Raw genomic sequence first — 22,001 nt, forward strand, 5'->3', positions numbered from 1 at the left:
TGCAATAAATATTTGCTGTTCTTGACTAAGTATCAGGATTAGGTTCATGTCCCCGCTGCTCCAGTATTTATACCTCTCCTAATAAAAACAAATTTAAGTATTTAAAAATAAGACCGATTTCACAACCAAAAAAGACAGCAGCTTTAATGTTGTTCACAGAAAGATATCAAATGTCAGCTCGACGATCAATTATGCTTACAAACAGGAAAACCAGGCCATGTGGACTGATGGAATTTGAAATCAACAACAACAAAAAAATGCAGTGATTTTTCAATGTAGAACGACAAGGCTTGTCTGTAACACTTCAATGTTTTTGATGACTCTGAACTTTGTAAAAGTTGGGGAGTTCACCGTTTCTTCGCCTTTGCCTTGTGAGTTGTATGCATGAGATCTTGGCAAGTTTGAATTTCCTGTGCAATATGGAACAGGTTCTCCTCTCATTCAGTCTGCTGAGTCAGGCAGCTGTGTTGCTCCTGCCTCTCTCTAGCTATCCGCTTGCGGCGAGTGTGATGGGTAACTGCTTTCACTTTTTCCTTCTGCAAGGTCTCTACCTGGGTCTATTGAAGACTCTGCCAACTGGTTCCAGGATTGTCTACGGGCGAGTCACAACACCGAACTGTCCAGCTTCCTTTTTGGTGGCAAAAGAGCACAGGCTGCTTCTGTTGCTCCCCTGGAAATCCAGCAGATGGAGCTCTGATTTAGTCACTGGATTTTCTTGGCTTCTACAATCTTTTTCATTCTTCTGTATTTGACATCCTGAGTTCTCATCAGCTTTAGCTGTCCTGGAACGACATCGTCCTTAGTCTCCTTAATAACATGAACTCCATCCTGGAGTTTAATCTTTTTTTTTAAATGTGTGTGTGTGTGTGTGTGTGTGTATGTATTGTAAAAGTAGATGGGTCCATCTGCAGTGCTGGCATCCCATTTGGATGTCAGTTCAAGTCCCAGCTGCCCCACTTCCAGTCCAGCTCCCTGCTAATGCACCTGGGAAAGCAATGGAAGATGTCCCAAGTGCTTGGGCCCCTGTACCCATGGGGGAGACCTGGGAGAAGCTCCTGGCTCCTGGCTTCCTATTGGCACAGCTCCAGCTGTTGTGACCATTTCGGGAGTGAACCAGCGGATGGAAGAACTCTTTCCCTCTCTCGCTGTATCTCTTCCTCTCAAATAATAAATAAATCTTAAAAAAAAAAAAAAGGAAGGAAAGAAAGAAGAAAAGAAAGGCAGAGTTACAGAGAGAGAGAGAGAGAGAGAGAGAGAGAGCGAGCTCTTCCATCCACCTGTACACTCCTCCCCAGATGGCTGCAATGGCCAGAGCTGAGCTGGTGTGAAGCCAAGAGCTGGGAGCTTCTTCCCAGTCTCCCACGCAGTTGCAGGGGCCCAAGCACTTGGGTCATCTACTGCTTTCCAAAACCATAGCAGAGAGCTGGATCAGAAGAGGAGCAGCCAGGACACAAACCAGAGCCCATGATATGCTGGTGCCAGAGATGGAAGCTTAGCCAGCTACAGCACAGTGCCAGCCCCAAGATTAAAAACAACAACAACAAGGGAGTGTTACGGGCAAAATTATGCCAATAAATTTAACAAGTTAGATGAAATGGACAAATTATTTGCAGAACACAATCTATTAAAAGTAAGCAAAGGGGCAAAGGGGCCAGCATTGTGGCATACTGGGGTAAAGTCACTGCCTGCCATGCCAGCATCCCATATAGTCGCCGGTTTGAGTCCTGGCTACTCCACTTCTGATCCAGCTCCCTGCTAATGCTCCTGGGAAAGCAGAAGAAGATGAGCCCAGGCACCCCGACGAGAGATCCAGAAACTCCTGGCTCCTGGCTTTGGCCTGGCCCAGCCCTGGCCATTGCGGCCATTTGGGGAGTGAACCAGTAGATGGAAGATCTCTCTGTCTCTGTGTCTCTCCCTCTCTGTAACTCTGCCTTTCAAATTAAAAAAAAAAAAAAAAAAAAACTGAGCCAAAATTAAATAAAAGTCTTAATAGCCTTATCTTTACCAAAGAATGTTATTACAAAAATGATCCCTATAACAAACTAGAGGCCACATGATTTCATTATTGAATTTTGTGAAATACTAAATAATATTATTAATCTTGCACAAATGCTTTCAGGAAACAGAGGAAGAAGAAACACAACTTAACCCTTTTTAGGAGGCCAGCACATGCCTTGTACTAAAACTTAAAACAAAAAACTTTATCAGAATATTTAACACCAACTATATTTTATTATACAGTATTGAGAAATTATTAACTTTTTAGGTGCAATAATGGTAATAAAAGACCTTATCTTTTAGAGATACCAAAGATACTTAGTATCTCTTAGACACAAAAGGAAATACTAGTGGCTGGTGCTGTGGTGTAGCAGGTAAAGCCACCTCCTGCAGTGCTGGCATCCCATATGGGTGCTAGTTCGAGTCCTGGCTGCTCCATTTCTGATCCAGCTCTCTGCTATTGCCTGGGAAAGCAGTAGAAGATGGTCCAAGTGCTTGGAACCCTGCACCCGTATGGGAGACCTGGAAGAAGCTTCTGGCTCCTGGCTTTGGATCGGCCCAGCTCCAGCCATTGCAGCCTTCTGGGGAGTAAACCAGTGAATGGAAGACTTTCTCTTTCCCTCTGTAACTCTACCTTTCAAATAAATAAATAAATCTTTAAAAAAAAAAAAAAAGAAAAAAGAAATACCAGAACATTTATAGATGAATTGGTATGATATTTTGATTTTGTTTCAAAATCATCTTGGTTGAGGAGAATAGTTGAGGGAAAACAATAAAACAATTAGCCACGAGTTGATAATTATTGAAGTTGAGATACAGATACATGGGAATTTATTGCACTATTTCCCTCTCCTTTGGTATATGTTTGATATTTTCTACAATACAAAACCAAAGATAGGGGCAGGTGTTATGGCACAGTGGGTTAAACTCCACTTGGGGTACCCACATCTCACAATGGAGTGCCTGGTTTGAGTCCCACCTCTGTTTCCAATCCAGTTTCCTGCTAATGCACCTGGGGCAGTAGATGATGGCTCAAGTACTTGGGTTCCTTCCATTCACGTGGAGACCCAGATAGAGTTCCTGGCTCCTAACTTTGGCCTGGCTGTTGGGGGCATTTTGGGAGTAAACCAGCAAATGAAAGAGTCTCTCTCTCTCTCTCTCCTTCTGCCTTTCAAATATATAAATGAATAAATACAACTTTTTAAAAATGAAAGATAATTGTAAATGAATAAAATACATTAAATATGTAAGACCTACAGATTGATAGCAATTTTAAAGAGAGTAGAACAAAAAGTTTCTTTGGGGAAAAAAAAAAAAAAAAGAGTGGACCAAATCGCCGAACACCATTAGCAGTTGCTAGGACACCAACTTTGAAATTAAGAGAAGAGATTTAGCATTTATCTGACCATTCCTGTATGAACTTTACTTCAAATATTCCTGGAAGATGTGAAAAAGTTTTTCTGTATAGAATTAGAGCCAGTAAATGTAGAAGAAATAGTAGAATTAGCAAATCACCATTTTGAGGCTGGCAAAGGCACAGTGGGTAAAGCCACTACCTGCAACGCCAACATCCCATATGAGTGCTGGTTCGAGTCCCGGCTCCTCCCACTTCCAATCCAGCTCCCTGCTAATGTTCTGGGAAAAGCAGCGGAGGTGGCCCAAAAACTTGGGACCCTGCTACCCAGGTGGGAGACCTGGATGGAGCTCCTAGCTCCTGGCTTTGGCCCAGCCCAGCCCTGGCTGCTGTGGCTATCTGGAGAGTGTACCCGTGGATGGAAGAGTCTCTCTCTCCCTCCGTTTTTGTGACTCTGATTTTCAAATAAACAAATAAGTCTTACCAAAAAAAAAAAAAAAAATCAACATTTTGTAATTCCCAGTGAAAAGACCAATTTGTAAATCATCAATGGGTGGTAAAATAACTTGGTGAAAAGTTGACAGGGAATCTTAGAATGCCTGCCAGCATCAGGGTACCACCATCTGAAAACAAAAGGGGGCAGGACCTGAAGTGGACAGCAGAGGAGAGCTGTCCAACCAAGAATACCTGCACTGTGTGGAATAAGTGAAAAATAAATCTTTATTGTGTTAAATCACTAAAATACAGGGGCAATTCATTATGGAAGTTAGATTTCTGTAAAAGTATAGCATATATCATATATATTATATATAAGCACACAACACATAATTATATATTTTCTCAAATACACATGGACGTCCAAACATATACTGACACATTTGCGTGTATGCCCATGTCAGGGAGAGGAATGAGAACAGGGATCAGGGATCAAAAGACAAAAATAAAACAAGAGGCCTAGCATCAGCTGTGATGGAATTCACCACCCTCTGAGGAACACGGTTTACCTCCTAAGGAATAAAATAAATAAAAGGCTTAAATGGAGGCAACTAACCTATCTCTTGCAGGAAGAGGAGCACAGGACGGTTCTGGAGAACACCAAGTCTGCTGGAACCCTCCCTCCACCAGGCCATCAGGAGAGTCTTACATAGCTCCTACACGGAGACTTTCTCCTGGGTACAGGAGGCATTTGCCATCCTCCAGATAGAGGGGCTGGACCTGCCGCTTCCCCGCTCAGCACCACCCCTCACGTCAGGCTGACGAAGTCTGGATAAAGCACACAGGTCCACCTGTGTGCAGACAGCTGGGTGCGTCCTCCTGTCCTGTGGCAGGCTGAATAGCAGCCCCTCCCCAGAAGATGTCCACCCCCCAGTCCCCAGGACCTGCGACTACGAGGAAAAGGGGACTTTGAAGATGTACTTAAACCACGGATCCTGAGATGGAGGAGCCTGGATTATCCCTGTGAGGGCAACGCAGGGGCAGCACTGGAAATCACAACGTAACTCTGGTGTAGAATCAGAGAGGGGGAGGGAGGCAGAGGGCAGAGAAGGCAGAAGATGCTGTGCTGCTGGCTTTGGAGATGGAGGAAGAAGCCGCGCACTGAGAAATGCAGCAGCCTTTAGAGGCTGGAGAAGGCGAGGAAACAGACTCCGCCCCAGGGCCTGTCAGCCTTGACATCGGCCCAGTGACACCGATTGCAGATCTTGGACTTCTGGAACTGTAAGAAGGAAGTTTGGTTTTTAAGCCATTGAATTTGGGATGAAACAAGTACACTGGCCCTGTGCTCTAGGGGGGTGGGGTCTGCCTCGTGGGGAGGGTTCCTGCTCCAGGTTCACAGTAGGCTCACTTCTTATCCTTCTGACCTTGAGCACATTTCTAAGGAACAACCCAGGTAACAATGTGCTTATATGGATGCTAAGAATTAAGGAGAAGGCTTTACATCACATGGCTTATAAATGATGAACTTTTCTTTTTTCCTTTTACTAAGTCACATGTCCCTGTGGGTTTTCACACATGCATTTTTCCATTCATTGAAGAGGTATAGCTGAACACCCAGTGTGTGCCTGGCACCGCAATGAGCTTCAGTCCACTACAACCCCGAACGCTTCCTACTAAGATGGAATCTGAGCTTCCGGTCAGCCCCGTCCCAGATGCAGGCACCTGTTACACTCGCCCACCCACAGGGTCTCATGTCCCCTGGATGGACCCACCCAGGCCAGCACTGTCCCGAATCCTCCCAGGCACTGTTTTGCAGCCACTACGAGCAGTCTCATCTCTGCTTTGACCCCCCGAGCCCTGACAGAGGCCCCAGCACAAGTGGGTGGCGGCAGGCTCTCCCAGTCATACTTTCAACACCATTTTCATCTCAGCTTCCCATCTCTCTGCCTGTCCTTCCCTTCTCCCCATAACCCAGAGCCTCAACCAGTCAATCCCAAGGCAGGCAGGAGGGCCCAGGGATGTGTGTTCACTGGGGCTCCAGGGCTGCTTTGGTAGTGAACTGGAGTGTAAGGTAATCAGACAGGATGCAGCACCAGGGTAGACCCTCCTGTCCACCTCTCTGGCACCAACACTCTCGGGTGCCTACCCGTTGACCTGTAATTCCCTGACCATGGAACCCCGCCTCTGCAAGCTCCGCTTAGGCTCACGGAGCCCCCTCTTCTCACCTCCAGGTCTGAAATGCAGAGCTCTGCCTCCATGTCTGGAGCTACTTGGTCCTTCCCAGAAAAAAAAAAAAAAAAAAAAAAAGAGTTGAGTCTGGGATGGATTTTTATCACACAAGGCCCAGACTAGTCGACCCTCCACCCAGTCCAGGCCCAATTCTCTTACCTCAGAGCCTGCCGCTCTCTCTCTAAAGATGAGGTACCTCTCCTGGGTGGGATGGGGACTCAACCATTCCAGCAGGGAAAATTGCTTTCAGTCCCTTTGGGCTTCAGTGGTGGTAACAGCCCGGCCAAGTGTGGAGCTATGGGCATTCGATCCAGGTTCTCTCCAGACTTACAGTGTATGACACTGCCCAAGTCCATGCCCTCTCTAGGTCTGATTCTCTAATTTCTCTGAGTACTGAGGAGACTGATCTTCTAGAAGGCTGTATTTTTAAATTTGAACTTGGAGGTTCCACCCAGCAACCCTGGCAATGGCATGTCATGACCACAAGGGGGCAGACCACATCTTCGTTTCAGAAGTTTGACACTACCTGAACCAGCGATCCTCCAAAAGGAATAAATACAATGGCTTCCAAGAAGGGCCCCTACCTAAGGGCACACTACCAAATGGCTACAGAATAGGGATTTGGAATAGGAAATTCAAATTCCTCCCCTCAACAGAAGTCAGGAGCCCCAGGCTGGTGAGGAGTGGTGGACAGCAGAGGCTGAGGATGTTTTTCCAACACTTTGAGGGGCTGGGAGGAGGAGAGAGGTCTCAGGGACAGCCACCTACTAAAGGTATTGCTCCAGGAGCCTCGAGGCGGGAGGCGCAAATCAAGACTTGAGGAGTTAGGGTATGCAGACATGGTCACCTTGGCTCCCTGCCCTTCCCCTCCCCAGCACAAAGTGGAAAGCGGAGAAAGAGCAAAGTTACTCCAGAATCTGGGGGAGACTCTACCAACTCAAGAGGGCACTGTGAACAGCCCAAGAGCATAATCTTCCTTCCTTTTTTCCCTCCAATGATCTAATCACAGGGCCCAACATTGGAGCAGTTACCCAGGGTTCAAAGGGTTAATTCCCAAGTGTTCACTCTGACAGGAGTCACAGTCCTTGACCCACTCTCCCCCTATCTAGTCCCTGAGCCCGAGCTTGGTAGCTTTCCTGAGAGCCTTCTTTGGTGTTATTGCTAGAGCCCTGGAACCCAGGCCCAGAGCCAGTCCCCTGCTTCCTCCTACGGTCTAGGAGTCAGGGGCTTGCTCTAAGAGACAAGGGTGAGAAGCCTTTCCCCTGTCCCTCCCCCCTCCATGACAGAGCCCAGGGACCAAAGAGCCTCTGTCTTTCCCTGCCACACCCCCACATTGTGGTCCAGACAAGGAGATTCCTTGTGTACCAACCTCAGGCAGGCATCCTTGTGACAAACGGTGGGAGGCTGGGGATAGGGTGGGGGAAGGGTAGTCATGGGGGGGGTGACACTGCCACCCCGCCCCCACCCAAGATTCTTGTACACCCCCTAGGCTCCCCACAACAATAGGGAGAGGGGGTCAGGACTCATCTCCATATAAAAGGCCTGAAGAGGAAAGAGAAAGGGAGCTGGAAGACAGGAATGGAGCCAGCAGGGAGGCCAGCCAGGAGGGCTGGGGGTGGGGGAGGGACCCCGACAGACTGAGAGCCAAAGGTGAAGGCCTCTGGCAGTTTCTCTCCCAAAAAGCACAGAGACCTGAGCGAGGCATCCAGCAGGTGCAGCCACAGAGGAAGTGAGACCCCTCCCAAGGACAAAATGAGAACTCCGTTTTAAAAATAAGAATCTTCTGAAAAGCAGCACCAACAGTACACAGCGAGGAACCTTCCTGCGACTTCTCCCTCACAAGAAGTAACGGTATGGACAGGAAGTGCTATGGTCCCACTTGACATCAGGGGCTCAAACACTGACCTATCACCAGCCAAGGACTGGTACAGAGGAAAGGCTAGTCCATCCAGGCAGGAAATGACATCACTCAGCAGGTAGGAAAGAGTGGGGCTACCAGCCTAAAGGCTTCTGGGAGGGCCAAGCCATAGAGGGTTGGCCCTGAAAGTCCAGGTTCCTCCTCAATCTTTTGGCCATGAGGCAGGGGCCCAGGCTTCTAGACTGTGGATAAGGTAATTACACCTCTGTCTCTTCATCAGTGGTCTCCTAAATTCCTTAAGCCCTTACCAAGTCAGGGGTAGAGAGGGAAGACACCATCACACCAGAATTCCGGGCCAGGCCTCCAGAGTCAACGTCTCTATAGAAATAGCTCTAGGGACCGAGTAATTGAGAGATGAAGGCAGAGGCTCCCTAGGGACCAGAGGGCTGGTGAGCTAGGTTTCCATAGTGATGTCCATGCAGCCTCTTCCTAGTCCCAGATTGGGGGAGAGTAAATTTTGCGAGAGACCGGGCTGAGGGATAAAAGAGCAACAGGAATACAAAGGAGTGGGAAAGTCATTACAAGAAGGTCACATCATCCTGGCACTGCCCCCAGTACCAGTGGCTCTCAAAGCCCAGCTGAGCGCTCTCCTCCTCTGGGGACTCAGGAGTTCCGCCTTGCAGCCCCTCCCCTGGGGGCTTCCACACTGATCTCAAGCTCCCTAGCCTGCTGGCTGTCAGCTCCGCCTCCGTCCTGGCCCTCTCCCCACTGGGCAGAGCCTTTGCCCAGTTGGTCTCCGGGTGGGGAGCGCCAGGTGGGCCCTGCTCATCCAGCTCGCTGGGGGCCACGGTGTCCAGGAAGCTGCCAATAGAGACGCTATCCAGGCGGTCAGCTGAACTGGGGTCCGGCAGGCTGTCCCAGCTGCCTCGCCTAGAGCGGCCTGGGCTCCCGCCCGTCAGGCTGTATTGGCTGCTGGTGAGGCTGCTGCAATGGCTGGTCAATGTCCCCCGCTCCTCCAACAGCCAGCGCACTGCCTCGATGCCCTCATTCAAGGTCACCAGCTGCTGCAGGATCTTCACGTCCACGGCTCGCAGGTAAGCCTGGAGGGAGTGGGAGAAGGAGTTAGTTCTGGATTTGGGGCCAAGGGGTTCCGCAGCATGTCTAAGAGGCCTACTCCACGAACTGTGCTTCACTTTTTTTTTTTTTTTTTTTTGACAGGCAGAGTGGACAGTGAGAGAGAGAGACAGAGAGAAAGGTCTTCCTTTTGCCGTTGGTTCACCCTCCAATGGCCGCCGCGGCCAGTGCACCGCGCTGATCCGATGGCAGGAGCCAGGAGCCAGGTGCTTTTCCCGGTCTCCCATGGGGTGCAGGGCCCAAGTACCTGGGCCATCCTCCACTGCACTCCCTGGCCACAGCAGAGGGCTGGCCTGGAAGAGGGGCAACTGGGACAGAATCCGGCGCCCCGACCGGGACTAGAACCCGGTGTGCTGGCGCCGCTAGGCGGAGGATTAGCCTAGTGAGCCGCGGCGCCAGCCTGTGCTTCACTTTTAAGAAGCCTTGAGATAGAATGGTTTGGGGCGTGGGTTTCAGAGGCAGCCAAACTGCTGCTTGGAATTCCAGCTGTCAAAATGAATTATGCTGCTGCTCGGGACACCCGCATCCTCTATCAGAGTACATGGTTTCAGTCCTGGCTACTCCTTGCTTCTGATCCAGCTTTCTGCTAATGTACCTGGGAGACAACGGATGATGGCCAAGTACTTGGTTTCTTGACACCCATATGGGATATGTGGGTGGAGTTCTTGGCTCCTGGCTTTGGTCTGAGCTGTGAGCATTTGAGGAATGAACCAGTGGACAGAGGACCTCTTTCTCTGTCATTCTGACTCTGACTTTTAAAACAATAAATCTTAAAAAAAAAAAAAAAAAAAATTAGCTCTCAGGGTGGGTGTTTAGCCTCGTGGTTAAAACACCACTTAAGGGGCCGGTGCTGTGGTGTAGCGGGTAAAGCTGCCGCCTGCACTTCCAATCCAGCTCTCTGCTATGGCCTGGGAAATTAGCAGAAGATGGCCCAAGTTCTTGGGCCCCTGCATCCACGTGGCAGACCCAGATGAAGCTCCAGGCTCCTGGCTTTGGATCAGCTCAGCTCTGGCCATTGCACCAACTGGGGAGTGAACCAACAGATGGAAGACTTCTCTATTTCTCTGCCTCTCTGTAACTCTGCCTTTCAAGCAAATAAATAAATCTTGGGGAAAAAAAAAAAGCACTTAAGATGCCCATGCCCCACATTGGAATGCCTGGGTTCAACACCCAGGTCTGGCTCCTGACTCCAGCTTCCTGCTAATGCAGACCCTGGGAGGCAGTGATGTTTGAGTAGTTGTGTCCCTGCCACTCACATGGGAGACCTAGGTTAAGTTCCCAGTTCCGGGCTGTGGCTGGGCCTTTGCGGGCATGGGGGTAGTGAACCAGCAGACAGGAGCCTGCTTTCACTCATACACATGCTCTCTTAGAAAAAAGTTGTAAAGGTTTTTCAGCTCTGCCACAGATTAGCTATATGACCTGCTTAAAACTGGGGATTCTTTTTTTTTTATCTTTGCACTTCAGTTTCCGTGCTTGTAAAACAGGGCTAAATCACTCTTTTCACAAGTGGCTGTAAGGATTTTGAGATGAGATCTACTAAGGACTCAATACAGTGCCTAACACAAAGAAAAGTCTCAGAACATGTTAAGTATTGGGGCCTTTGGCGTTGTGCAGCAGCAGGTTAAGCTGCTGCCTGCCATTCTGGCATCCCATATGAATGGTGGTTCGAGTCCCGGCTCCTCCGCCTCTGATCCAGCTTCCTGCTAATGCTCCTGGGAAAGCAGCAGAACATGGGAAACCCAGATGGAGTTGCAGGCTCCTGGCTTTGATCTGGCTCAGGCCCAGCCATTATGGCCATTTGGGGAGTGAACCAGTAGATGTAAGATCTCACTCTCTGTCTCTCCCTTTCTCTCTCTGTCACCCTGCCTTTCAGATAAATAAATCTTAAAAAAAAAAAAAAAAAAAAAAAAAAAACTTTAAAAAAAGTTAAGTATTAAAATCCCATCCCACTGAACTCTGATCTTCACGTTTAGGGTATTAACTATCAAACTGGTCCAGATTCGCCAGTAAGATGTCCAAAGGGCCCAAGACTAGTCCAACCTGAGAGTGAACGGGGAAGACGAGGGCTGGGGAACAGAGGGGACTAACCTGCTTCCCTGTGCTCTCCAGGAAATCACTAGCAGGTCCTGGAGGAGGGCAGGCTTGCCCCCCCCACCCCGCCCCCCAGTGGCTGGGGCTCCAGGACCTCCCTCCGCCACGCACAGCCTCCCTGTCTGCCCTGGAAGTGAGTCTGCCTTTGTGGGTCATCCCCGGGGGTCCCTCGCAGCTCAGGGGCACAGGTCTGAACCTGTGCCTCCGCGGCTGCTTGGCAGCATCAGGGGCTTCGCGGCGCTCTGATTCCTAAGTACGGGAGCACCGGGATCCTCGCCCGCTCCGGGAGAGTGAAAGCGGAACACCTCCACAGCTGGCACCCCAACTTCTTCACGACGGTGCCTGCCCTGTGACCCTAAGACCCTGCCGCATTACATCACAGGTGCACATCAAGAGGCGAACGGCTCCACGGGTTTTGTTGTCAACAGTGATAGTTCCTCCACCCCACTTTCTAGAGACTGCTGTTAATTTTCTAGTCGTTGACTGGTTCCTACCTCCTCAGCTCCAAATAGCATGCTTACATCCCTACTTCTTGATTCTTAAGCTTGGGCATTTTCTGTTGATTTCCCACACTACAGAGGTTAAGGGTTTAACTTTCATCCCCTCCTTACTCCACTCCTGTACAGAAATCCTTCCCATCACCCCATCTCCCCCTCCTCCCACCAAGCAATAATAAAATTATTCAGTGTTTGCCTTATTAGGATATTCACAGCTAAGCCTATATAGTTTCCAGAGTGACTTCTAAAATGTCTTAGGATTTTACATTCTCCACAGCACAGCCTTTGTTATTTCAGCTAGTTTGCTATGAGGTTCTCAGTACATCATCCTCAAATGTCCCACCCCTTGTCTGAATTCCCCTCTCAAGCCTCTCAAACACTTCACAGCTCCATCAGGGCCTCTCCTCAGAGGCACGCCTTGTTTCTTAGAGCCCGTATCTTTTTTTTTTTTTTTTTTTTTTTTTTGACAGGCAGAGTGGACAGTGAGAGAGAGAGACAGAGAGAAAGGTCTTCCTTTGCCGTTGGTTCACCCTCCAATGGCCACTGTGGCCGGCGCGCTGCATCCAGCGCACCGCGCTGATCTGATGGCAGGAGCCATGTACTTCTCCTGGTCTCCCATGGGGTGCAGGGCCCAAGTACTTGGGCCATCCTCCACTGCACTCCCTGGCCACAGCAGAGAGCTGGCCTGGAAGAGGGGCAACCGGGACAGAATCCGGTGCCCCGACCGGGACTAGAACCCGGGGTGCCGGAGCCGAAAGCAGAGGATTAGCCTAGTGAGCCGCGGCGCCGACCCCGTATCTTTCTTGATTTGCTCTTTCATGGAGTGAGTGGTGCTCTCCCTCCAATAGCATCCCGAGAAAGTCTGCACAGGAGGTAAATCTGCAGAAGGTTTGCACTTTTTAAAATATTATTCTCGGGGCCGGCACTGTGGTGTAGTGGGTAAAGCCGCTGCCTGCAGTGCTGGCATCCCATATTGGCACTGGTTCGAGTCCTGGCTGCTTCATTTCCGATCTGGCTCTCTGCTATGGCCTGGGAAAGCAGTAGAAGATGGCCCAAAGCCTTGGGCCCCTGCACCCACGTGGGAGATCCGGAAGAAGCTCCTGGCTCCTGGTTTTGGATCAGCACAGCTTCAGCTGGTGCAGCCATTTGGAAGTGAACCAGTGGATGGAAGACCTCTCTCTCTCTCTCTGCCTCTCCTTCTCTCTCTGTGTAACTGTTCAAATAAATAAATAAATCTTAAAGTAGATAGATAATCTCTTCACAGTGTTATTAGTCTGGCTAGATGTAGAAAGTTGCCTCCCTCAGCGTGTAAGGCACTGTTCCATTATCTTCTGATTTTCAGTGTGTAATGCTGTTCTGGTTCCTGATCCTTCCTGTGCGACCCTCTTCCTACTGCTGCTGCAAGTTTCTAGGATCACCTCTCTCGTCCCAGTGTTCTAAATCTCCGCAGAAATCTGCCATGGCGTGTGTGGTGTGTTTTCATCATGGAGATAACTGCTCGATGGACCGTTTCAATCTGGAAATTGGTGTCCTTCAGTTTTGAGAGATCTTTCTCTTAAAGGAAAGTATTAATACATTAGAACCTCAGGATCACAGCAAACGCATGAGAATCACTACAACACAATTCTCGTGTTGTGATATTAATGCAAAGAGAACAGATTCAGTGTAGTTCGTAGATAAAATTCTAAGACTGTGAGGATACTTCCCTTCCTCCCTCCCTCTGGGAGATGTTCTTTAATTATTTCTTTGATAATTATTTATCGCCCAATTTTTCCTGCTCTCTCTGGGAATTTTGCTATTTGGGTAGAGGATGTCTCTAATTGACCCTGTTTTTTTCCCTCTACCATATCTTTCTATATTTACTTCAGTTTCTGAACTATTTCAACATTACCAACTCTTCTTCTGAATTTTTCTCTTTTTAAATCAGGTTTTTATTTCCAAGTATTGTTTTCAGTTCCCTGAGTTTTCCTTTTTTTTTTTTTTTTCATATAGCTTCCTGGTTTTGTTCATTGCTGCGATATCGTCTTTTATCTCTTTAAGGATATGATTAATGCTTTTTGTAAGTATTCATTTCCCTATGTTATCTTCACTGTATTCAAGTAGCACTTTTCTATTTGTTTAAGTCTATATAACCAGCAGGCCAGATATCCCATGATCTTTAACTGCTGTTGACATTTCAGAATGGTCAGTCAAATGACTGAAAACTGGGTGGCAGCACTGTGGCACAGCAGGTTAAACTGCCACTTGCAATGCTGACATCACACACTGGAGTGCTGGTTCAAGTCCCAGCTGCTCCACGTTTCTGACCAGCTCCTTGCTGAGAAGATAGTGGATGATGATCCAAGTGCTTGGGCCCTGCCACCCATGTGGGAAACCAGGACGGAGTTCCTGGCTCCTGGCTTCAGCCTGGTCCAGCTGGCCCTGGCTGTTGCTGCCATTTGGGGAGTGGACCAGCAGATGGAAGATCTCTCCCACTGTGCCTTTTGAATAAACAAATAAATCTTTCAAAAAAGATTATTGAAAACTCTGTACTTCCGGGAGGCTTGCTTTACCACAGGGCCTATTTTACTGGGGAAGTCTGAAGTCAGTATTTTTTCCCCCTTTGGGTTCATCTCTTTATTCAAATTATACCCATCAAGAGAGTATAACTTAAGCAAGGCTGCCAATATTCTGGAAGCCAAGTAGGCATACAGGTCAAGAGGGGCATTTCATGATATTTAGTACATTTCATAATATTTAATACATTTGAATTTAATCCCTCTTGCCTCAGCTGTACTTGGTATCTTCTAGTCTAGAGACCTTCTGCTTATTCTCTCTCTCTCTCTCTCTCTCACACACACACACACACACACACACGAAGGGGCTTCCAAAGGCTCACAGAAAATGAGCATTATCTTTTTCTTTTTCCTTTTTTTTAAGGAGTCCCAGGTACATCTTGCCTTATTATCAGTTTTTTTTTTTAAGATTTATTTATTTATTTGACAGGCAGAGTTACACAAAGAGAGAAGGACTGGCAGAGAGAGAGAGAGAGAATGAGAGAAAGGTCTTTTATCTGCTGGTTCACTCCCCAGTTGGCAACAACAGCCGGAGCTGTGCCGATCTGAAGCCAGGAGCCAGGAGCTTCCTGTGGGTCTTCCACGTACTTATTTATTTGAAAAGCAGAGTGAAGAGAAAGAATGAACCAGTGGATGAAAGATCTCTCCCCCCTCCCTTCTCTGTATCTCTGCCTTTCAAATAAACAAGTACATCTTTTCTTAAAAAAAAAAAAAAAAAGATTTATTTATTTATTTGAAAGAGTTACACAGAGAGGAGAGGCAGAGAGAGAGAGATGTCTTTCATTTGATGGTTCACTCCCTAGTTGGCAGCAAAGGCCGGAGCTGCACCAGTCCAAAGCCAGAGCCAGGAGCTTCTTCCAGGTCTCCCACATGGGTGCAGGGGCCCAAGAACTTGGGCCATCTTCTACTGCTTTCCCAGGCCATAGCAGAGAGCTGGATTGGAAGTGGAGCAGCCGAGTCTCGATCCAGCGCCCATATGGGATGCCGGTGCTTCAGGCCAGGGCATTAACTCTCTGTACCACAGCACCGGCCCCTAAACAAATAAATCTTTAAAAAAGGTTGTTTTGATATATTGATACCATCTCATTTAAAGGTTTACCTTAAGAAATGAAAGGAACATATTAACACGTCTAGCATACACTGACAAGTATTAGTTAATAAATGGTAACTGTTTAGCTACATATTTCTGTCATCCACTTTTTTTTTTTTTTTAAGATTTATTGTATTTACTTGAAAGGCAGAGTTACAGAGAGAGAGAGAGAGAGATTTCCATCACTGATTCACTCCCCAAATGTTCGCAACGAAGCCAGGAGGTGGGAGCTTCTTCCAGTCTCCTAAGTGGGTAGCAGGGGCCCGAAGTACTTGGGCCATCTTCCACTGCTTTCCCAGGCACATTAACAGGGAGCTGGATCAGAAGTGGAGCAGGCAGGATTTGAACCAGTGCCCCTATGGTATGCTAGCATTGCAGGTAGCAGCTTATGCCACAGCATCAGCCCTGGGTCCACTTATTTACCACGGTTTATGCATAGAACAAAAATTTATACCTGGCACTGTGTATGTTTGGAAGATATAACAACTCTAATTCAATTCAACAAGTGATTATTAATAATTACAAAGATACTGAAGAAACTGTCTCTGCTTAACAAGAGCTTGCAGTTTCAATAAGGAGCCATGGACAAAAATAACTGAGCTATCACACACTGCACAGACTACTAAAGACATGTGACAGAGGAAAGTATCTTCAATTCTTTGGTCCTGGGGACAAATATATTAACAGTGAAAACACCAGTGATAGTCCTTTACCAAACTAAATGCATTAAACAAAACTCATACTACAGATGCGCTGCTGCTGGTTTCCCTTCCTCCTTTCTCTCTCCAAACCTTATGACTCCAGTCTTCTGCTGGCACCTGGTTACGCAGTTAGGAAGGGGATCCTACAATATGACTTTAAAATTATTTAAAATTATTTATCAATTTTAATATAGACATATATAGTTATTATTTGAAAGGCACACACACACACACACACACACAGACCTTCCATCCACTGGTTCATTCCTCAGATGTCCACAATATCTGGAGCTGGGCCAGGATGAAGGCAAGACCCTGCAATTCAATCAAGTCCTTACACATGGGTGGCAGGGACCCTAGTACTTCAACCATCCCCTGCTGCCTCCCAGATATGCAGTAGTAGGAAGCTGGAATCTGAAGAGGAGCCAGGACCCAAACACAGGCACTCCCATATGGGATGCTGGCATTGCAGGCGGCCACTTACCCCTCCACACCACAGTGCCAGCCCCTACATTATGATGTTTATACAAACATTCAACTAATCTTTTTTTTTTTTTCAGTCCCATTTGTTTTTCCCAGCTCCATGAGTAACTGGTGCTTCCAACTCCTAAGATCTTTGAGGTTTTTTTTTTTTTTTTAAATGTTTATTTATTTTCATCTACTTGAAAGGCAGAGCAAGAGAAAGTGAACAAGCAAGAGAGACAGAGAGAAAGAGAGAGAGAGATCTTCTGCTCAATGGTTCACTCCCTGGACACCTGCAACAACCAGGACTTGGCCAGGGCTGGGCCAAGCCCAAGCCAGGAGCCAGGAATACCATCTGGGTCTCTCACATGGGTGGCAGGGGCCAAAGAACTTGAGCCATCACCTGCTGCATCCCGGGATGCATTAGCAAGAGGTTGGATTGGAAGAAGAGTAGCCAGGCCCCCAACAGGCATCCAATACAGGATGCTGGCTTCCCAAGCAGCCTATCCTACTGTGCCCTTAAGAGAAAATGGGTTGCTTTTGAATTTTTCCTGCTGCTGGTTAGTATCCGGCTTTTTTCAGGTCTGAGTTAATCACCACTTTCTCTCTGCTTTTCAGTTCCCCTAACTTTGTTCCTGTTATCTTCTCTTTTATTCTCATTGTCAGAATGGATTTATGCCTTTAAAAATAATCCTTCTACTGGCTTTTTAGTGGAGTTTCAGAAATGAATGAAGGCAAGTACATGCGTTCACTCTGCCATCTTCCACAGGAATTCTCACAGACTTTATTCATTTTTCAGGCTTAGCTCCAATGCCTTCTCCTCTAGGAAGTCTTCCCACCCTTCCTCAAGATAGAATTAATCCATTCAATCATGGAACAAATATTTATTCAGTGTTTCTTAAAGGTGTGGCACTGTGTTAGATGAAGGAAAAAAAGGCACTATTTCTTACGCTCAGAAAGTTCACAGTCTACTGGATAAGAGAAGACAATGGGGCAGGCCTTTGGCCTAGTGGTTAGGACGCTGGTTGGGCTGCCTGCATCCCATCTCGGAGTGAGTCCCAGCTGCACTCCCAATTCCAGGTTCCTGCTAATGAGCACCCTGGGAGGCAGCAGGAGATGGCTCAAGCACATCTCTGTGATCCACCTGGGAGACCTAGACTGGGTTCAGGGTCCCGGCTTTGGCCTGGCCCAGCCTGGCCACTGCGGGTATTTGATGAATAAACAGAGAGCTAATGGCATCTCTCTCTGTCGCCGTCTCTTATTTTTCTTTTTAATTGAAAAACAAAGTTAAGGGGCCAGTATTGTGGCACAGTAGGTTAAGCCACCCCCCGTGACACTGGCATCCCAAATGAGCACCAGTCTGAGTCCCGGCTGCTTCACTTCCAGTCCAGCTTCCTGCCGATATGCCTGGGAAAGCAGCGGGAGATGATCCTAGTACTCAGGCCCCTGCCACCCCTGTGGGAGACCTGGATGGAGTTCCAGGCTCCTGACTTTGGCTTGGTCCAGCCCTAGTCGTTGTGGCCATTTGGGGAGTGAACAAGCAGATGGAAGATATCTCTAACTCTTTCAAAGAAATCAATTTAAAAATCTTTTTAAAAAATAAAACAAAAGCAAAAACAAAGGTAAGGCAATGAAGCGAGTCGTTAAAATTCAGTGTAGCGAATGCTGGAGAAAATGATGGTGCAGAGGGTCTAACCTAGAGGCCCTTAACCTGACCAGGGGAGGTGAAGAAATGTTCCCTAGGATAAAGGGCAGAAGCTGAACCTTGAGGCTTAAGTAGAACTCAGCCAGACAAAGGGTGGAGAGAAGCACACCAACCAGAAGAAAAAGTACATGCTCGGGGCTGGCGTTGTTGTGTAGTAGGTAAAGCTGCTGTATACAGTGCTGGCATCCCATATGGACGCTGGTTCTAGTCCCGGCTGCTCCACTTCCGATCCAGCTCTCTGCTATGGCCTGGGACAGCAGTAGAAGATGGCCCAAGTCCTTGGGCCCCTGCACCCACGTGGGAGACCCAGAAGAAGCTCTTGGCTCCTGGCTTCGGATAGGCACAGCTCCAGCCATTGCAGCCATCTGAGGAGTGAACCAGCAGACGGAAGACCTCTCTCTCTTTCTGCCTCTGCCTCTTTGCCTTCCAAATAAATAAATAAATCTTTAAAAAAAAAAAAAAAGCACATGCTCCCCACCAATTGGAAGTGATCTTTCTCAACACACACAGTCGCTTCCAGGAGCCCCTCCTTGGGCTCCAGCAATACTTAGCATTCTGCACTGACACTGTCTGGCTAGCTTCCTTCTTCCCAAGTCCTGACAGCAGGTCCTGCCCAGGCTATTCTTGGCCCTTCAGGTGGCCCCTAGGGCTGGGAAGGGGCAGGGCGGGGAGGGCTGGGGCAGAAGGAATCTGAGGAACAGATTCTGTAATCCACGGTCGGTCATGGGATTCCCTGCCTGTGACAGCATCACTCTCCCCAGAATGGAAGAAAGCGAGGCTTTCTGGCCAGAAAAAGCAGCACTCATTTCACACTCTCTCTTTGGAAGCAGAGTAGAGGAAAAACAGCTGAGCAGAGCTACAGCCTCAGAAGCTACTCAAACCCCATTCTCTTCCCAGGAGGATTCGGATTCCCTCCTCCTGTCCTTGATAATACATAGACTGCCTATGCTGGGGTCCTGCTGGGGGCAGCCTCCGGCCCCAGGCAAAACGGAACCTGCAGGAAAAGACCCAGCCCCAGCAGGCAGGTTCCACAGGCACAAAAAGTGAGGCGAGGAGAGACAGGGCCTGCTCAAGATCACACAGTGATTCAGAAGCACAGCCAAGACTTGAACCCATGCCTTCCCGCTTCCTGCCTATAGCTGCTTCACACCGGCTCCGCTGTTGGCTCTGCTGTTGCCCTAGCAACAGTTCTTTGGGTGGGAGAACTAAGGAGGGGAGGTTGCATTGTTTCCCATTCCCACGAAACCCAGGGTCTCATTCCAGAGTCTGACTCATTCACTCATTCCACAGCAGAAGAAGGGTAAGAAGAGCCCTAGAGGCAGGACCGACCTTGGCCACAAGGGCAGGACTGCCCCTCCCTGCATGGGAGCCCCAGGGAAGAAGGACAACTGCAGGGCAATTCTTAGAGGGCTTGCACCAGTCTTGCCTCCAGTGGCCCCAGGGAAACCCCTGCCCCACCCCTTGCTCCTCTAGGTCGGAGACTGAGGACTCCAAGCCTGAGGAGGGTGGAGGGAATGCTAGGGCCCCTCTCCTTGTCCTGGCTCAGGAAGGCTCCCTAAGTTGTACCCTTTACATCCAGCCTCATGCCCCAGGCCAGCTGGGTCAAAAATACAGAGAGAGACAATCAGAAGTGAAATGTACCCCTACAGCTTATAAACAGGTGGTCTCCACCGAAGCAGAAGAGAGAGGCAGAAAGACAAGGCGTGGCGCCTCCAGGCTCCTTGTGAGTTCAGGAAGCTCCTGAACCAGCACCTGCAAGTGTATCCGAGGTGGGGGAAATGATGACCACTTTTCTCATTCCAGTGATACAAAACGTATTGTAAAGTGTCCAGCACAGAACAGGTCTCAGTTGTAAAGATGCAAAGTGGTGGTCAGCAGACCTGGGTTCAAATCCTGGCTCTGCTTTTCACTTTTTTCATGACCTTGGGCAGTGAGTTAACCTCTCTGTGCCTGGTGTTACCTGTGTTAGGCAGGTATTCCTTACCTAACAGGGTTGCAAGAGAATATCACATAAAGGGCTGGGCACGATGCCGGCACATACACAGTCAAAGTTCCTTGCAAAGCAGGGCAGTCCAGGTTGTCTCTTTCTAGGCCTTGGGCTAAAGTTTGCACAGTGAGGTCCCTCCCCCACCCCAGCATAGCTGGATACAGTCACAGCCCTGCTCTGGGTTTGGCACTTGCCTCCAACCTTCAAGGCCAGGTGCACACTTGGCATCCAAGAACTACCCCCAGGGAGCCTCCCTTGACTGCTCCGCCCATCAAGCTCTCCTCAGAGTCTCTAATTTGGGGCCTGAGCGGGAGCCTCTCTGACCTCCTCCCTTTGCTTCCTCCCAGAGCTGGGCACAAAGTGGGGCTCCAGGAAGACTTGGCTGACACACTCACAAGTCAGCTACTGGTCTGGGGCCAGGGAGCAGCGGGCAATTCCTCAGCTCTCCAGAACTGGCTGCAAAGCCGTGGCAGGTGTAAATCACCCCTTCACCGGAACCAGGGCTCTGGGGAGCCACCTAGGGCCCTGGGGAGTCTGTGGGGGGCCCCAGCTGCCCTTTTGGCTCAGAATCTAGACCAGCAGCAACTGGGATAGGGGAGGGCTGCTGCCCTGTGGCCTCTCTTTGCCAAGAAGGTGGGGGGGGGGGAGGCTGAGTCGCAGGTGAGGGGACCGAAGCGCCGGCTGCTGTCTCTGCTGAGTCTTGGAACTTTCAAATGCCCACACCAAGTGGGGCTGGGGAACGCGGAGGCGGGGTCTCCAGCGCTCCAGTCCGCTTTCAGCGGCTCTGCCCTTCAGATCTCTTGTGTGCCGAATCCTAGCGAGAACACCCCCTCCTCACAGGGACCAAGCCCATTCCCAGTTTGCAGGAAGAGAAAGACTGGCTGCCTTGGAATGGGGGCTGGGGGAACGAGTGGCCCCGTACCGGGAGGACGCTGATGCGTGCTGCGATAGGTTCTCTGAACTTCCCAGCCCCCCCCCCCCCCCAATTACTCGGCAGGAAAAACTTCCCAGAGCCTGCGTCTCCCAGCCCTAGTCCTCAGGACGCATCCACAGCGCACTCACCCTCGGGGGACAATTAAAAGGACGTCACCCCACCTCCAGACCGGGCTTTACGACAGATCTGGGAGGGACCCCAAGGAGTTAGGTGGGGACTCTCCAGACCACCTCCGGGGGCGTGAGTCCGTCCCTTCCGGCCCTACGCGGGGGGACTCATCCCGCACACTCACCAGCTCCATCCTCAGCGCCATGATCCTGTCCCCCAGGCCGTGGCCCGTTCCGGGCGACCCCGGGAGTAGCAGGGCGCCAGAGGGTTCCGGCTCCCACTCGCCTCGCAGCCCACGGAGCAGCCCTTCAGGGGTCTTCCTGCCCACCTTGCCCTCCACGTCTCGCAGGTCAGGAGTCTGGGACTCCACCGGCCCCTCCATGCGGGCCCCAAGCGCGAGCGGGGCTGGGCGGCCGGACGCTGGGGTCCTGCTCCCGGGGGTCTTTCTGTCGCCCCTGCTAACGCGGAGCGGAACCGGTGGGTCCCCGCCCGGCACTGCGCGGGGGCGGGAGGAGGGCGCCGTAACTCTCAGAAAAGCCGCGCAGAGCCGTGTGAGGCTGTGTCTCCGAGTGCTGCGCACACAACCCCTGGCCCTGCGTGCCGTGAGGCTGGGCGATCCTACGTGCACCCGGAGAGCTCAGCGCCTTCTCCCTACCCCGGCGCTGACTCCAGCTAGGCACGCAACGAGCACCCAAAATAAACGTTTGCTGAATGAAAGCGAAGCCTTAGAGATGCGCGAATTTCAGGAACAGAAGTCTCAGAGAGCTGCACAGAAGGTTTGGAAGGTTTCCTGGAGTAGGCCAGCTGGAACTAAAACGGGCGGGCGGCTAAAATCAAGCTAGCCACCTGCACACACTCCCCGG

The 22,001-nt window shown here is 49.6% G+C and overlaps 1 protein-coding gene across 2 annotated transcripts; it reads right to left on the reverse strand.

Moving 5' to 3' along the window:
- Positions 1-4,054: 4,054 nt before the first annotated feature.
- Positions 4,055-21,769, reverse strand: LURAP1 (leucine rich adaptor protein 1). Of its 2 annotated transcripts, XR_007923646.3 has the most exons (3): positions 21,323-21,752; positions 6,176-8,974; positions 4,055-6,063 (listed from the first exon to the last, which is right to left on the reverse strand). XR_007923646.3 is itself a non-coding variant. In XM_002715128.6 (2 exons), exons 1-2 carry the CDS (start codon positions 21,518-21,520, stop codon positions 8,453-8,455), a joined length of 720 nt encoding a protein of 239 aa, XP_002715174.3. In that variant the 5' UTR covers positions 21,521-21,769; the 3' UTR covers positions 4,055-8,452. The 2 variants fall into 2 exon arrangements, 1 of the variants encoding a protein (XP_002715174.3); XM_002715128.6 differs by having other exon boundaries at positions 4,055-8,974; positions 21,323-21,769.
- Positions 21,770-22,001: the final 232 nt, after the last annotated feature.

The sequence above is a fragment of the Oryctolagus cuniculus genome, chromosome 7, assembly GCF_051225735.1.
Source record: "Oryctolagus cuniculus isolate XC-2025 breed Fujian yellow rabbit chromosome 7, ASM5122573v1, whole genome shotgun sequence".
Taxonomy (NCBI): Eukaryota; Metazoa; Chordata; class Mammalia; order Lagomorpha; family Leporidae; genus Oryctolagus; species Oryctolagus cuniculus.